This window comes from Camelus bactrianus, chromosome 2 (genome assembly GCF_048773025.1).
Source record: "Camelus bactrianus isolate YW-2024 breed Bactrian camel chromosome 2, ASM4877302v1, whole genome shotgun sequence".
Classification (NCBI taxonomy): Eukaryota; Metazoa; Chordata; class Mammalia; order Artiodactyla; family Camelidae; genus Camelus; species Camelus bactrianus.
The window spans coordinates 97613556-97630434 of record NC_133540.1 but is presented as its reverse complement, the minus strand read 5'-3'; the positions used below and the strand labels follow the sequence as shown (position 1 = coordinate 97630434).

General features: G+C 39.7%; 2 protein-coding genes across 3 annotated transcripts in view; both read left to right on the top strand.

Moving 5' to 3' along the window:
* Nucleotides 1-205: 205 nt before the first annotated feature.
* ARL9 (ARF like GTPase 9) lies at nt 206-14367 on the top strand. 2 transcript variants are annotated; one of them, XM_010966111.3, is made up of 4 exons: nt 206-664; nt 3621-3783; nt 6519-6694; nt 10045-10870. In XM_010966111.3, exons 1-4 carry the CDS (start codon nt 392-394, stop codon nt 10222-10224), a joined length of 792 nt encoding a protein of 263 aa, XP_010964413.2. In that variant the 5' UTR covers nt 206-391; the 3' UTR covers nt 10225-10870. The 2 variants fall into 2 exon arrangements, with proteins under 2 accessions (XP_010964413.2, XP_045380948.1); XM_045524992.2 differs by lacking the exon at nt 10045-10870 and adding an exon at nt 10904-14367 and having other exon boundaries at nt 211-664.
* Nucleotides 14368-14758: 391 nt separating this feature from the next.
* The window catches only part of SPMAP2L (sperm microtubule associated protein 2 like), a 38919-nt gene continuing 36798 nt past the window's right edge, over nt 14759-16879 (top strand). Inside the window, exon 1 of the mRNA XM_010966191.3 lies at nt 14759-15215. Coding sequence (XP_010964493.1) covers nt 14759-15215 — 457 coding nt within the window. The remainder of the gene's footprint in view (nt 15216-16879) is intronic.

Below are 16879 nucleotides of genomic sequence, written 5' to 3'. Positions count from 1 at the left end.
TCCCAGCCCGAAGGAATCTCGCCACGGTGCGCACCGCCATCCCCTGCCCACCCCCCAAGGACACTCTTCCTGCCCCTCAGGTCTTTCCCAACTCCCGAGCCCGGGCCTCCCGAATCCCCTTGGCTAGACTCGACCCCTCCTCTAGCTCCCCCGCCCCGCCGGCTTCGGCAAATCTGCTGCGCGCAGTGCCCCGCGGGCGAGCGTCAGATGCCTGGCGGCAACCCGGGAACCGGCGGCGGCGTCCGCCGTGACCTCGGAGGCGGCGTACGGCGCAGGGACCTACGTCTCCGCCGTGCGCTCCCCGCGGGGGCCACGCCTGCTGAGACCCCGCACCGCGGCTCCAGCGTGCGGGCGCGCAGGAGGAGCAGGGAAGGAGGCCGGGGCTGTGGGGATGGAGAGGTGGAAAGTGAAGAGAGAGAAGGGAAAGGGGCCGGAGAAAGAGAAAACTCGGGGAAAAGGAAAGGAGGAGAAAGATAAAAAGAAGGAAGTGGAGAAGGAGAAAATTAAGGAAAAAGAAAAGGGGAAGGAGGAGAAAACTAAGAGTAAAGAGGAGGAAAACAGGCAAGAGCAAGAGACGGACAAAGAGAAGGAACAGTTCAAGGAAAAAGAAGAGAAAGAGAAGGACAACGACAGCACATTGACAAAGCCCCCCCTGGAGCCGCCGGTAAGAGACCGGCGCCTCGGACCCTCACCCGAGGCCATTGTCCGGCGTTCAGGGCGGAGCGCCGGCTCTGTTACGTGCGAGGCCCCGGCCCGCGCCGGAGGGAATCTGGTCTCGTCCGCGGGCTTTTTATCTGCGGGTGGAAGGGGCTCCAGTCTTCTAACGACCCGTCGCTAGTCCCTTTCCCGCGGCCTCCTGCCCGGCTTCACCCCTAACCCCGTCCCCGCGTCCAGCCCTCGTCATGTCTAGTGTTGAAGAAGAGGTCTTAGCTGGTCTTCACGGGGGCGCGGGGAACACTCTTTTTCCAGCCCCATCTCTGTCCAGCGCTCAACCCTAGCTCCCTGACCGCCCACAACACTGAACTCAGCTCCAAACACTCGCCGCCCGCAGGATCTCTGTCCCGGCCTTTTCTGTTTAATGGGTTCTTTGTGGGAGGGTGCAGGGTACCTGAATGTGTGCAGGATGTGTTTGGGGACTGTCTGGGTCTTTTCTGTGGGCGCTGTGGTTACTGCTTCCATTCTTTGCAGACCACCAGCGCCCAAAGGGGGCCGTCATAGAGGTTTGAGAAGCCTCAGAAACCAGGCATTGTAGTCACAAAAAGACAAATCCGTATGATTCCACGTATATAATGTACACAGAATAGTCAAAATCACAGAGTCAGAGAATGGAATGGTGGTTGCCAAGGCTTGGGGGAAAGGACAGTGGGGAGTTAGTGTTTAATGAGTACAGTTTCAGTTTCACAAGATGAAAAGGGTTATATTATGAAGATGGATGGTGGTGATGGTTGCACATTATGAATGTATTTAATATCACTGAACTGTATGTTTGAAAATGGTAAAGATGGTAAATTTTATGTATTTTACCACAGTTTAAAAATTGAGGGAGAAAAAAAGAAAAAACAGACATTATTTGGATTAGCTTAGTGATCTCGGTGCTTCTGGAGTTCCTGGGCTCAGAGCTGCTTTCTGGTTCTAAACAATGTGAATTATTAACAAGGATTTGATCTCTGGTAAAACAGACAAATAGATTCATATATAGTTAAAGGAATAACTTTTTACAAGGAACAGTTGTGTTCAGAATCACATTTTGTGTCAGAACTCTTGGTTTACAGTAATCCCAGCTTTTCTTGAGAGATTATAAACATAAGGAAGCTTGTGTTTTAGACTAAAAAAGAAGAAAACTGTAAGGCAGCAGTGACTACAGAATTTCTAGATAAGATGTGCTTAGAGGTAGCGATGTGGCTGGAAAGGAAATAAGGAACTGTTTTTATTCACAATGGTTCTTAGGCTCTAAAATGCCATTATTTTAGGTACCAAAAAGAAAGAAAAAAAATGCTGCCAATCAAAATATGATATACCATAGATTGTAAAGTCCTCATTTCAGAAATGTTAAATGAGAAAAAAAAAATCTTGGAATTGATGAAATATGTTGGGGTAGCCTGTATGGGGCTATTGGTGGTGTTAATTGTGGACAGAATCCACATCTTATAGCCATTTCTTGGTGCCACCATTGCTTTAAAGCATGCCACTTAAAACCATCCAGTGAAGTCTTCTCTGTGCGTCAAGTTCCTCTTCTTTACCATCACAGTCTCAGAATGACACTCTGATATTTAGATGCAGATGGGAGGGAATGGGGAGTAAATGGAGATGGAGATAGGGAACATCGATGGAAATACCAATTCCTATAAGAGCCATCAAGAATTCATTCCCAAAACAAAAATGTACTTTTAAAATTTCTGTTATTCACTAGACAGGGTTTGTAAATCATGCTCTGTACACAAGTCTCTATTAGACCAGCCTTAAAACATCTCATTTGCATGTAGATCTTACTAGGAGGGGGGAAAAAAGAGATGGGAGGTGGGATAGACATTCTAACGCTGTTTAGAATCACTTTTTTACCAGAAATCCAATCTAAGTCTATGTCAGCGTTTAATGTTCAAGCAGAGATGTATAAGATTATTATTTTTAAACAGTGCCATTGAAGACATTTACTAGTGTTTTTTGTGCATGAGAAACCCTTTCAGTAGGCTGTTTGGGAAATAGGGTTGAATTCCTGTGAGCAGTCTGGCTGGATTGTTGCTCATTTATTACTCTTTACATTAAAATTTGTACCCTTAAAGCCACCTTGCTGAGTACTCTAAATTTTCTATTTCTGCCTCCATCCCAGCTTGCCCTTCTTGCCCCTCAGCCACTTGTCATAAACATTTCTAAGGCTTGTATGTTGGTGGAATGCTTCTTCCTAAAGTTTACATCTATTTCATCAGGTTTTAGCATCAGATTTAAAAATACTCATTTATGATTAGAGCTGGTTTGATTACCTATAATCTTGGCCTTTTCATTCAATTATGATATTTATACTTAAAATATATAAAAGGGGAACCTTGCCCTGAGTGCTTTTAATCTAGTGATCCAATTGGGAAGACAAGACAGATTGAGAATATGAGACCTTAGATGCTTACAAACTAAATGGCAGAATCAATACATGGATCATCAGTACAAGACCCCAAACAATAAATTGAATTCTGGTGCAATCTCCAGTGAGCTCAGGAAGTAAACAGAAGTCTGAAAATTAGCCCTGAAAATATGGCATCTCCCATAAGTAATCAGATAGATAAATAGATAGATAGATAGATAGATAGATAGATAGATAGATAGATAGATAGATAGATAGATAGATAGATATAGATCGATATTAAGTATTTATTTGATAGATTGACTAGAATTTGGGAGATGAAGAAGGGATGTGTGATTAATATCACATAACCAGTGGCTGATTGTACAATACAAACTGACTGGGACAGTTTGTTCTAGACGTATTAAATTTTTTGTGAAGTTTTGCTCTGTTTTACAATTCCGAAATATTATTGGCAAGAACATTACCAGGAGCCAGGAAAACAAGGCCCTAGCTTTATTTATTTATATGATGGCATAGCTTTATTGACTTATTTTTTGTTTTGCAGGAGAAAAATAAGCAGATCCTAGTGTTGGGCCTGGATGGAGCAGGAAAAACCAGTGTTCTCCACTCTCTAGCTTTAAACAGAGTCCAGCACAGCATGGCACCCACCCAAGGTTTCAATGCTGTGTGCATCAGTACTGAAGACAGCCAAATGGAGTTCCTGGAGAGTAAGCCCTCTTTCTCAGTGGTTCTGGGAATAGCCTACAGCTTGTAGCCACATTACTGTTACAACTTAAGCCAGATGTAATGTTATCAACATTGGGTTCTTGTGAAAAGAAGCACTGGGTCAGATTTTCCTAGACTTCTAGAATGCTTGTGTAGTTTAATGCTAGGGTGCAGTGGGGGCGGAAATCACTTTCTGCTCTTTTTATTTTCCCCTTTTTGCAGTGGTGGGGATAAAGGGGAGTTGAGAGGAAGGCTTTGGCACCCCCTCTTATAACAGCCTCTCTCCTCCCTTACTTCGTCAGATAAACATGCAGTCTAAATACAGTGTGCTTCCTTCTCTGCCAGTGCAAATATAGACAAGCCCCCAACCTCTTGTAACCAGGTGGCAACTCAGAAGCCCCTAGTCTATAGTAATTCTGGAGTCACCATCTCTCAAAATATTGCTGTTCCCCGAAGTCGCATCAGATCCTCTTGTCTTCTGTTTACACTCTCTCCTAGGATGATTTCATCCATCCTCTTGACATTAAATACTATCTATATGCTAATAACTCCCCGATTTATCTGTCTAGCCCAAACATATCCAGATGTCCCCTGACATCTCTACCTGGTTTTTCATTGGCCTCTCAAATCTAACATGGTCAGAACAAAATATTTACTATATCTCCATATCTATTCCTTTCCCTGTAATCCACTGTCAGTAAGTGACTCCTCACCCAGCAAGTTACTCAAGCCAGAAAACTGGGAATTTTCTGTACCCTCTATTGTACCCCCACCTCCCACCCACAAGTAAAACGATATGAATTTTTGTTTTCATCCAGTTGTGAAGAGAAAATGGTGAGCAGAGAAAATGGTAAAACTGTAGGCAAATCATTAAGGTAAAAGTATTATTAGGACTACAGGTGTCAGTTTGCCCAGAAGCTACGGAAGTAATAATAATTTTAACAAAGTAGATAGCTAAGCAAATAGTCTCAAAATATAAAAAGTGGAAGGGAAGGGAGGAAAAGGGAAGGGAACGGACGGAAATGAAAAAATGAAGTAAGGAAAAAGAAAAGAAAGGAAGAATCCAATTACAGGGAGAAATGGACAGATCTACAGCTGGAATGAGGGATTTCAACATCTCTTCATCAATTGTTTATAGGATCAAGGAGAAAACAAATCTATAGAGACACAAAAATTGAACACAATCAAATATAAAATTAAACAATTTTAGCCACATCCAAAATTTAAAATTCACATTTTTCTCAAACACTCACAGAACAGTTCCAAAATTGACCACTTACTGGGCCATTCAGCAAGTCTTAATAAATTTTTCAAAGAAGAGGCATCATACAAACCATGTTGTCTGGCTATGTTGCAGTTAAATTAGAAGTTAATAACTAAATGATTACAATCCCTCTGCTGGTGAAATGTCATGGTGTTGCCAAAAAATGGGGGACAACCTAAATGTTCATTCATGTTTAAACTACATACATTAAAACCATATGAATTACTTAGATTATATAACATTCTTTAAAAAAAAATAAAAATACTTCAAAGAATGACTAGCCTGGCTCTACACAAAGAAAACAAGGAAAGGCAAATAAAGACCCTATATTACTGTTTTTTAAAATGTTTCTGTCAAGTTCCCAAAACAAGAGTCTATAAACTTTTTTGTTAAGGGCTGAAGAGTAGCTAATGTAGACTTTGTGGGCCACATGGTCTCTGTGCAGCTGCTCAGCCCTGTTGTACTGTGAAAGCAGCCAGAGGCCATATGTGGACAATCACATGTCTGTGTTCTTTTTTTTTCTTTTAATTTTTTCCTGGGGTGGGGGTGGGTGGGTAATTAGATTTATTTATTTATTTTAATGGAGGTACTGGGGATCAAACCCAGGATCTTGTGCATGCTAAGCATGCGCTCTACCACTGAGCTGTACCTTACCCCCTCCACTGCATGTCTGTGTTCTGATCCTTTGTATTGAAATCCAAATGTGATATAATGTTCATGTGCCATGAAATATTATTCTTTTTTTCCCGCCCCCAAACATTTAAAAGTGTAAAAATCTTTCTTTGTGGGCTGTACAAAAAATAGGCAGTGAACCAGATTTAGACTGTGGGTCATCGTTTGTCAACCTCCGTCCGAGGAGAAAAGTAACTGAATTCATTGTGTATGTATTATTATCATTCCCCAAAAGTTTCTTCTGGGAAGAATCAGCAGAATGAAAGATCCCAAAGGCATTTTTTCCTGAGGCAAGTATTCTTGAATGTCCACTGGATCATATTAACTCTTAGTGCAAGATTAAGAGGGGAAATTAGTTCTAGGATTTTGACAAAGGAAGAAAGTTATGCAAGTGAGGCTAGCCAATGAAACTTAAATCAGTCCATTTAAAACTTATTTTAGAGAAACACGTGTTTTAACCTACCACTCTAAGTTACTTTAGTAGCCTACTCCAACTTGCTGGCTGTACTGCTGTGTATAGCAGGTCAGGAGGCATCCGCTGTAGTACATATTTAAGATCTTTATGCTGATTCTTTGTGCTACAGAATGAATGACCCACTTATAGAGGGTAAATATTCCCACCAATCATTTCCCCAGTAACATCTCTCTGGTTGTTCTCAGAACTGGGTACAGTCTCACAGAGGTCTTTCATCAGAACACCTGTCCAGTGTTCAGAAATTACCTAATTGTGCCTTTCCTGCCCCCTCAGTGGACACTTCTGAGATTTCTGCGTATGTCTTCCTTCTCTACTGTTCTTTGTAGTTGGCGGCAGCGAACCTTTCCGTTCCTATTGGGAAATGTACCTGTCCAAGGGGTTGCTGCTGATCTTTGTGGTGGATTCAGCAGATCACAACAGACTACCTGAAGCCAAGAAACACCTTCATCAACTAATTGAAACAAACCCAATCCTTCCTCTGGTTGTGTTTGCAAACAAACAGGTAAAAAAGTTGTGCAAATATAAATTGTACTCAACAGTTACATTGTTAATACAAGAATTAGAAATGTCTGTACTTTTAATAGCTAAATATTCAATAATACGCTATCTGTTCAGTTCAATTTATACTAATTAGATCTGCTTGATTATACAGTCAGCCCTTCGTATCTGTGGATTCAACCAACCTGGATCAGGGGGAAAAAATTCCAGAAAGTTCCAAAAAGCAAAACTTGTATTTGCCACACATAGGGAAATATTTATATAGCATTTATATTGTATTTACAACTATTTACATATCATTTACATTGTACTATGTATTATAAATAATCTGGATTTAACTGTATAGGAGGATGTGCATAGGTTTTATGCAAATACTATGCCATTTTATGTAAGGAACTTGAGCATCCTCAGATTTTGGTATCTTCAGGGGTCTTGCAACCAATTCCCCTCAGATACCGAGGGACAGCTGTAAACTCCTTGAGAACAGAGACTGTCAATAACCTTTGTGTCCCATATAATAACTAGTATATGGCCTTGTGCATAATAAGAATTCAACAAATTTGTGTTGAATTTAATTCAATAAACATTTACGGATTGTTGAACTGATTTCAAAAAAATTTTTGAATGCCTACCATGAATAAAAAAGTAGTTTTAGATCAATTAGCCTGATCTAAATTTATTTCACACACATGCATTAAAATTACTAAACATTCATGGAGAAATTGAAACCCTTGTGTAGTGTTGGTGAGAATACTAGATGGTACAGCCACTATGAAAAACAGGATGGCAATTGCTTAAAAAAAATCAAAAATAAAATTTTCGTATGGTCCAGCAATTCCACTTTTGGCTGTATAACCAGTAGAATTCAAAGTAGGCACTCAAACAGTTATTTGTATACCCATGTTCATAGCAGAAGTATTCACAGTAGCCAAAAAGTAGAAACAACCCTAGTGTCTATCCACAGATGAACAGAAACAAAATGTGGTCTATACATACAATGGGATATTATTCAGCCTTAAAAAAGAAGGAAATTCTGACACATGCTACAACATGGATGAACCTTGTGGACGTTATGCTAAGTGAAATAAGCCAGTCACAAAAGGACAAATACTGTATGATTATACTTTCATGAGGTACCTAGAGTAGTCAAATTCATAGAGACAAAAAGTAGAATTGTGGTTGCCAGGGGCAGGGGGAAAGGAAAATGGAGAGTTATTGTTTGATGCGTACAGAGTTTCAGTTTTACAAGTTGTTTGGAAATGGATGGTTGTACAACAGTGTGAATGTACTTAACTGTGCACTGAACTGTACACTTAAAAATGGTTCATATGACAAATTTAGTTATGTGTATTTGACCACAGTAAAAAAAAGTTTAAAAAACCCCCATTCAACATCTATAGCATTGTACAGGCACAATTCGTCAATACTTGGTATTGTCAAACTTTTTCATTTTTGCCAGTCTCATGGAGTTAAAATTTTACCTCATTCTAATTTGCATTTCCTTAATTATTTGTGAGCTTGAACATTTTTTGAGATGTTCACTGGTTATTAGTTTTAAATGAGTTTTATTCTTTGAAATGAATTTCCATATCTGTAAATTGTTTTTTTAATATCTTTCCCCAAATTCCTATTAGGGTGTTTATCTTTCCTCATTTGAGCTGTAGGGAGTCTCATATCTTTTGGAAAAACAATCCTTTGTCAGTTACATACATTACAAATATCTTGTCCAGCAACCTGTTGGTTTATCATTGTACTTTGTTTATGGTTCCCATTTTTATACATAGGTTTTCATTTTTAATAATCAGATTTGTCAATACTTTCCTTTGTGGTTTATATCTCTTCATCAAATGAAATAAACAGAGCCATTCAGTGTCAAGTTTATAACTTTTACTGGGTTTAATAATGAAAGGTTTGAATACTCTAGTTTAAGGGTAATCTATATTTACTGATACTCCTTGGCCAAAGTAATCTATGCTTTTAGATGACTCACTGGTTTAAGTTATAAGTATTTTTTAAAAGTCATCTTACTATCTTTACTCTTTGAGTGATGACCTCTATTAAGGCACAGTTATGTAAGGGTGGGCTATACCTGATACTTATCCCTGATGTGCTTTTATCATTACAGAGAGCCCCTCCTCCCATCCAACACCCTTTCTCTCCTATTGTCTTCTCGAATTCCCTCAGTGAATTTTTTAGGCTTGAGACATTGTCCACATGTTACTGGATTCATGAGCACAGTTGTGAAATTCACTGCAGGCTCTAGGACTAAATGAATTCAGGTTTCATACAGGTAATATATTAGGATGACCAGAAAGTTATAACACATCAGGAAAAGCCTCACAGGCTCCAAGTGATGGAATTTGATAGGTTCATAGTGGTACAAGAAAAAATAACACAATATTGGAACACTTCCAGAGATTTTTAAATGATCCTTTAAAACTTAGGGAGAACACTATAAAACAACAAAAGGCCAATTACAAATGCAATTTTAAGAACGAAAATGCTTAAACTTTTGCAAAAGACTTAAAAATTATAACTGAATCTGTGTGTATATTTAGGAAATGGAATATCAGAGGTTATTTGCGTAAATAATTCTTGTTGTGTAAGAGGCAAAGAAATATGTTTTGACCTTAGCATTTTGACCTCAAGTAGGTTTTGACCTTGGCATGCAGCATAAGCACACGTTTCCTTTCTCCTCATTTTAATCTCTCTTCTCTCTGCCTCTCCCTGTGGATTTTCCTCCTTTAAGCCTTTCCCACTTCTCCCTCTTGTCCTCGTTCTCTCCACCTGTTCCTCCTCTTTTGGTCTCCGTCACCCACTAGTCCACTTTCTAAATTCACTGCCTCCCTGATCCTGTCTCCGTCTTCCTCTACCCCTCCAAATTTGATCCATAATTTTTTGTTCAGTGGAAATAATGGTCACAAAAGAAAACTCACATTTGGCAAAAAATATGGACACAAACCAATTAATGAATCAAATTTCTATTGTTAAAGACAAATTAAAAGTAATTGATCCTTTTGAGAATGATCTTGGGAAAATAAAGACAAAATGGAAAAACAAAATTAGAAGCAGTTTGACTGCTCTGTTTAGGAAATTGATTAAGGTATTGTATCAGCTTAACTTTATTTCAGAAAATACTTTTTTGATGGTAACTCATAAATGCTGGTATAATTCTGATGAAAATCCTTATATTCAAACAACCACTAGAATCATAATAATGGGGTTACAATATCCTCCATATTACAATGGGAGTGGGATCATTGAGAGCAATAAAGGAGAGTAGTAAATGTATTTATCCAAAAAGATTGCAAAATGACCAACTTTTTCTCAATTCTTTTCCCACTCTTGGTGAAGGATCTTGAAGCAGCCTATCACATTACAGATATTCATGAAGCTTTGGCATTATCTGAGGTGGGAAATGACAGGAAGATGTTCTTGTTTGGAACCCAGGTGACTGAGAATGGCTCAGAGATACCCTCTGTCATGCAAGATGCCAAAGACCTGATTGCACAGCTGGCTGCAGACATGCAGTGATCAGGCCCAGGCCCACTGCGAGGCTCATGATTTGAATGTCACCAAGGAGTGGCCATCTGGAAGCCAAATGTTTCCACTTTCAAATAAAAAATAAGCCATTTACTATTTTCTCAATGTGTGGCATATATACATATATAAAATAATGTTAATTAAGAGCATCACTTTATTTAGATTTTGAACTTTAAAAATATTGGTAAAATAATGTATTTGGGGGGATTGGATTTTTAATCAATAAAATTAAAGTGAACATTAGCAAGCATTTATCCCATTTGTAGTTTTTTCAGTGACATGGGATTTATATTAAAATATTTTAATAAACTCCTCTTCTCAAGTAAAAATCCTATCTTTCCTTTAAGTGGGTCCATTTAACATTATAGGGAAAGAAATATTAGGATAGGGCAATGAGAAAAGTAAATACTTTCACACCCGTATAGAAGTATACATGAATGGCATTCAGAAAAATTTAGGAAAGGCTTCTTTTTAAAGAAACTGTTACACTAAATGAGGAACACTGTGGGGATTTATTTTTTTAAATTCTTGACATTTTGTTTTTTTATATGGATAAGCTTTCTTTACTAGAAATACTTTGTAAGGGTGATAACTCTATTTACCTACAGCCATGCTATAAATCCAACTTTTAATCTTAGTGTCTTGTCTTGATTTTTTTTTTTTTTTAAAGACTTCTGGTCCAGCATGTAAGTAGCTTGGAAGCCACCATTTCATCCTAACAAGTAAAAAGCTGAATAGACTGAACAATCAACATTGGAGAGACCAACAGGAGAATACAGAGAATAACAATTTACCAGACCAGAGACCCATAACAGGAAACTGCCAGTGGGAAGCAATGCCAGAGTATAAACACCAGGACTGTAAGTGACGAATTGCTGGATGATCAAAGTTGATTACTTTGAAGATTAAAAACTCCAGGGGATTGGGAGGGTATAGCTCAGTGCACAAAATCTTGGGTTCAGTCCTCAGTACATCCATTAAAAAAAGAGAAAAAATTCAGGGGAACCTGGTCATAAGTGGGTCCCAAATTTTGTGAGATTTACCTCTAGGATCTCAACCAGATACCTGCAGTAAATATTAGAGGAAAATCCCCTGGTGCTTCCAAGCGAGAGAAAAAAAAATTTTTTTTAAATACATCAAATCACTCTGTCCGTAACAAGGTCTGCCCTCAGAGGAAACTAGTTAACCAGAAGCTAGCCTGCTGGGATATTACCAGAGCCTAACTGACCTGGCGGAAGGGAAATAGCCAACTCCAGCCCACTCTAGCCATCCTGTCCCACCTAAAGATGGAGAAAACTAAGACAGAAGTGTGAAATTTGCAGTCCAGAGGCACAGAGTCACTAAAAGACTGAGACCTAATCTTAGGACTATAGAGCGCTCCCCTCCTGCCACACCTCACCACTGCATTACTAAAGGTTTGTTTTACAGCAGTTCTTTTTCACTGTACATCATGCCTGGCTATCAAGAAAAATTACAAGACATACTAAAAGGCAAAAAACACAAACGAGATAGAGCAAGCACTGTACAGAAATGAAGAATGTGTTTGATGGGCTTATTAATATAGCTAAGGAAAAAAATCTCTGAGCTTGAGGTTATCTCAATAGAAACCTCCAAAACTGAAAATCAAAGAGAACAAAGGCGCTGGAAAAAACAGGACAGAATATCCAAGGACTGTGGGACAACTACAAAAGTTGCAACATGTGTGTAATGGGAAACCAGAAAGAGAGGAAAGAAAGGAACAGAATAAATATTTGAAACAATAATGACTGAGAATTTCTCCAAATTAATGTCAGACACCAAACCACAGACCCCAGAAGCTCAGAAAACACCAAACAGGATAAATGCCCCCAAACTGCCCATAGGCATATCATTTTTAAGCTACAGAAAATCAAAAATGAAGGGAAAATCCTGAAAGAAGCCAGAGGAAAAAAAACACCTTACCTGTAGAGGATCAAAAAGAATTACATTAGACTTCTCAGAAACCATGCAAGCAAGAAGAGAGTGGAGCAAATTATTTATAGTGTTGAGAGAAAAACCCATCAACTTAGACTTCTGTATCCTGTGAAATCCTTCAAAAGTGAAGGAGAAAGACTTTCTTAGACAAACAAAAATTGAGGGAATTTGTTGCCGGTACTTCTGCTTTGCAAGAAATGTTAAAAAGAAGTTCCTCTAAAGAAATAATGATGTAGGTCAGAAATTTGGATCTACATAAAGAAAGGAAGAAGTGAAGGTAAAATTAAAGCTTTTATTTTTCTTATTCTTAATTGAGCTAACAGATTACAGTCTGTTCAAAATAATAATAGAAACTATATTTGACTATATGTTATGCATGCATATATGCATATCAATGATATGATAGCAATAATACAAGGGATGAGACGGAAGAATTAGGATTATTCTGTTACTATAAGGCAGTGTCACTATCCATGAAATGATATAGTGTTGTTTGAAGGTAGACTTGGATTTGTTGTTAATATATATTGCAAACTCTAGGACAACCACTAAGAAAATAAAAGAAATTATAACTGATAAGCAAAGAAAGGAAAGGAAATGGAATCAAGTAAAATGCTCAGTTAAAACCACAAAAGGTAGACAAAGAGTAGAAGATAAAAATAAACAAAGAACAAAGACAACAAATAGAAAACAGTAACAAATATGATAGCTATTAATCCAACTAAATCAATAATAACTTTGAAGGTCAGTGGTCTAAAGGCACCAATTAAGAGATTTGTCAGACTGGATCAAAGATCCAACTATATGTTGCCTACGAGAAACTCACTTTAAATATAAAAAGACATTAGATTAAAACCAAATGAATGGAGACACTAATGCTAACACTAATCAAAAGAAAGCAGGAATAGCTATATTAATTTCAGACAGAGAAGACTTCAGAGTAAGGGAAGTTATCAAGGATAAGGAGAGGAATTACACCTAATGCACAAGCTACAAAATAAAAAACAAGTGAGACTACATCAACCTAAAAAGCTATACAGCAAAAGAAACCATCAACGAAATGAAAAAAGAACCAACGGAATGGGAAAAATATTTGCAGACCATATATCTGATAAGGGGTTAATATTCAAAATATATAATGAACTTATACAACCCAATAGCAAAAACAAACAATTAAAAAATGGGCAATGGACCTGAATAGACATTTCTTCCAAAGAAGATATGTGTATGGCCAACAAGTGCATGCATGAAAAGATACTCAACATCACTTATCTATAGGGAAATTCAGATTGAAACAACGATGAGGTGTCCCCTCATGCCTATTAGAAAGGCCATCATCAAAAAGACAAGAGATAACTAATGCCAGCCTGGATGTAGAGAAAAGGGAAACTTTGCGTACTGTTGGTGGGATTGTGAATTGGTACAGGCAGTATGGAAAACAGTATAGAGGTTACTCGAAAAATTAAAACTAGAACTACCATATGATCCAGCAATTCCACTTCTGAGAATATATCCAAAGGAGATGAAAACACTGACTCAAAAAGCTGTCTGCACCACCATGTTCCTAGTAATTTACAATAGCCAAGACGTGGAAACAACTGACATGTCCATTGATGGATAAATGGATAAAGAATTTGTAGTATACACATACATACAATAGAACATGATTCAGCCATTAAAAAAAAACAAACAAATAAGGAAAGCCTATCATTTGCCACAACGTGGGTGGACCTTGAAGGCATTATGCTAAGTAAAATAAGTCAGACAAAAAATACTGTATGATCTTAGTAAAATATGGAATTTAAATGAACACCAAACTCAAGAAAAATAAATCAGATTTGTGGTTACATGCGGGGGTGTGATTAGAGGAAGGTGGTCAAAAGATACAAACTTACAGTTATAAGATAAATAAGTACTAGGGATGGACCATACAACATAATAACTACAGTTACCACGTCTGTATGATACATAGGAAAGAAGAGAGTAGATCCTAAGGGTTCTCACCACAAGGAGAAATTTTTTTCTGTTCTTTTTATTGTATCACTAGATGATGGATGTTAACTAAGCCTTTTGTGGTAAACCATTTTACCATATATGTAAGTCAAGCCAAGATGTTGTACACCTTAAACTTATACAGCGATGTATATCAATTATTTCTCAATAAAACTGGAAAAAATAAAATATTGTAATTTTTAAAAACACGGGAATACCAATGATAAAGGGGTCAACTCTCCAGGAAGATATAATGATCCTAAACGTGAATGTGCTTAAAAATAGTGTTAAAATAAGCGAAGCAAAAACAGCTCAGATCAAGAGCCCGCCCCTTTTCTCGGCGGACTGCCTATGGCTCTTCTCAGAGGACAAGGCCACCGCGGGCCCCTGCAGCGCCGCGCGTCCCCTTGGCAACGGGAGAACGTGCGGGGGGGGGGGGTCCAGAGGCGGGGCTTGTCGGGCACAGGCTGTGTCCAGGAGGGGCGCGCTGCGGCGGGCGCGGGCGGCCCGCCCATCCCGCCCCCATCCCACGGAAAGTGAACAAACCCGGCCGTTGCCCCGCGGGAGCTTCTGGGCATCAATGGAGAGCCAAGAGTTTTCGGGTTCTTCTGTGCTGTCTGATGGGCGTGACACGACAGAAATATCCGCTCGCTCCGAAGCCCTTCCGAAGCCTTTTGTAGTCAGGATATTCGACATGCACACCAGGCCTGAGGAGTCTGAGGAGCCGGGCTTACCCGAGGAGTCCCAGGAGGCGGACGAGCAAGACCAGCGGGACGAGTCCGAGGACTCTGAAGGGTCCAACGAGATCCCCAAGCCCCACGAACCCTATGAGCCCCACAAGCCCCAGGCACCGTACGAGCCTCATGCACCCCGTGAGCCCCGCAAGCCTCGCGAACCCCGTAAGCACCAAGGGCCCCATGCTTCCCAAGAGTACCGCAAGCTCCATGAAGCCGAGTTGCTTCCCAGAGCCGGTGTGATGATCTCCCCATCTCTGATAACCAGATTCCCGCCACAGATTCCGCCATCTTCCCTGAGCGGTAGGTTCTGGGGCCTCTGGGGCACTCCCACCCCATCAAAAACAGGGGATTCTAATGGAAAGGTTTGCCTGCAAGGGCCTATTTTGTTTTAAAGGAAGATTAACACTTGTGTGTTTACTTGCTGCTTTGCGGTGTTCTGTCTTTGGACCCCAAGGAACTCTGATAGAAGTTGAGACTGGCAATGAAACTGCATCTCTTCCCTCTCCCCTCTGCCCACCTGATGACCTCCTAGCTGTCCTTAATTTATCGCTGTCACTTCTTTTTGAAGCCCTTCTTAATTAAGTCTTCTGTACAATTAGTCCTTGTAGTCCTCTGGGTTGCCACTTTGAACATACCTCTGTTACAGCACTTAAGATTTTATATTCTATCATCTTTCTCTTCAATTAAGGGGAGGGATCATTGAAGGGAGGATATTTTTGTTAGTGTTTGGCACTTGGGGGCGTTCAACAAATGCTATTACATTGTTAAAGATGTGGTAACAAAACACTTATCGAGCAAGAATTCGAAGACTGCATTTGCTAAATGCTTACTGTATGCTCTGTCTTTACGGAATTCATAAGATAGCAAAGCCCATGGGACTTGGGTATAAACATCCTTTGCTCTGACAACAGCAGCTCACTTATGACCTCTCACTGCTGACCCCACCCAGAAAAATTCCTTGTCCACATTGGGCTCCCAGTCCCTTGGCTAACCACGTTATATGTCATCTCCTTGACTCATCTATCAGCATCGATTCTATGGGCTGTCATTTCAGTTGCTCACTTACAACATCTTCCACCACCCCACTGATTTTTTGGCTATCCGTCAAACTTCTCCTGGCAAAACCAATCACCTACCCTCTGCCTATACCTGAGCCGCTGACTCTTCCTGTACAAAATCACACAATCTTACTGACGGCTTTTATTTCAGTTTCATGACAACAAATCTCAACTGGTCACTTGGCACTGCCTAGCAAGCCTACTTTATTCACCTAGTAAGTTAATTCTTCTAATCTTTGAGAAGATGACTAAATGCCTTCCTGACTCTCTTCCAATCTTTACACCTTTGACCCTGAAACAGCTGAAGACTTTGCCTCACACTTGAGAAAACAGAAGCACTGTCATGAACTCCCTTATTTTCTTACCGCTAATCTATTGCCTTACTCAAATCCACACCCATGGATTCTGTCTTTTCTCATATTTCAGGGAAGAATTGTGCCTCTTTTCTGTGAAAGGCAAAATCCTCCACTTGTGCTTTGGATTCCACTCTTGTCTCCTGAAGAAATTTGTTCCTGCAGGTTATCCCCTCTCTCCTACAGCATCCTTTTGTCCCTTTTAATGAGTCAGTTCCATGAGCATACACATATACTCTAGAATCTTCTGTTTCAAAATAACCCTTGACCCACCACCCTTGATTCATCCAGGTGGCTTGGGTCAGAAACCTTGGAGTCATTCTTGACTCCTGTTTTTCCTCAAAATCTGCCTCGAAACCATTAGCAAGCCCTAATTTTGAAATATATCATGATGATGACCATTTCATAACATCTAAACCTTCATCATCTTTGTAAGCCACTATCATCTTATGGTCTGCTGCAATAGCTTCCACTCTTGCCCCCTTCCCTCCCCCTGCCCCATTCCCACCAGTTCATGCTCATTTAGCAGTCACAGGGATCCCTTAGGACATAA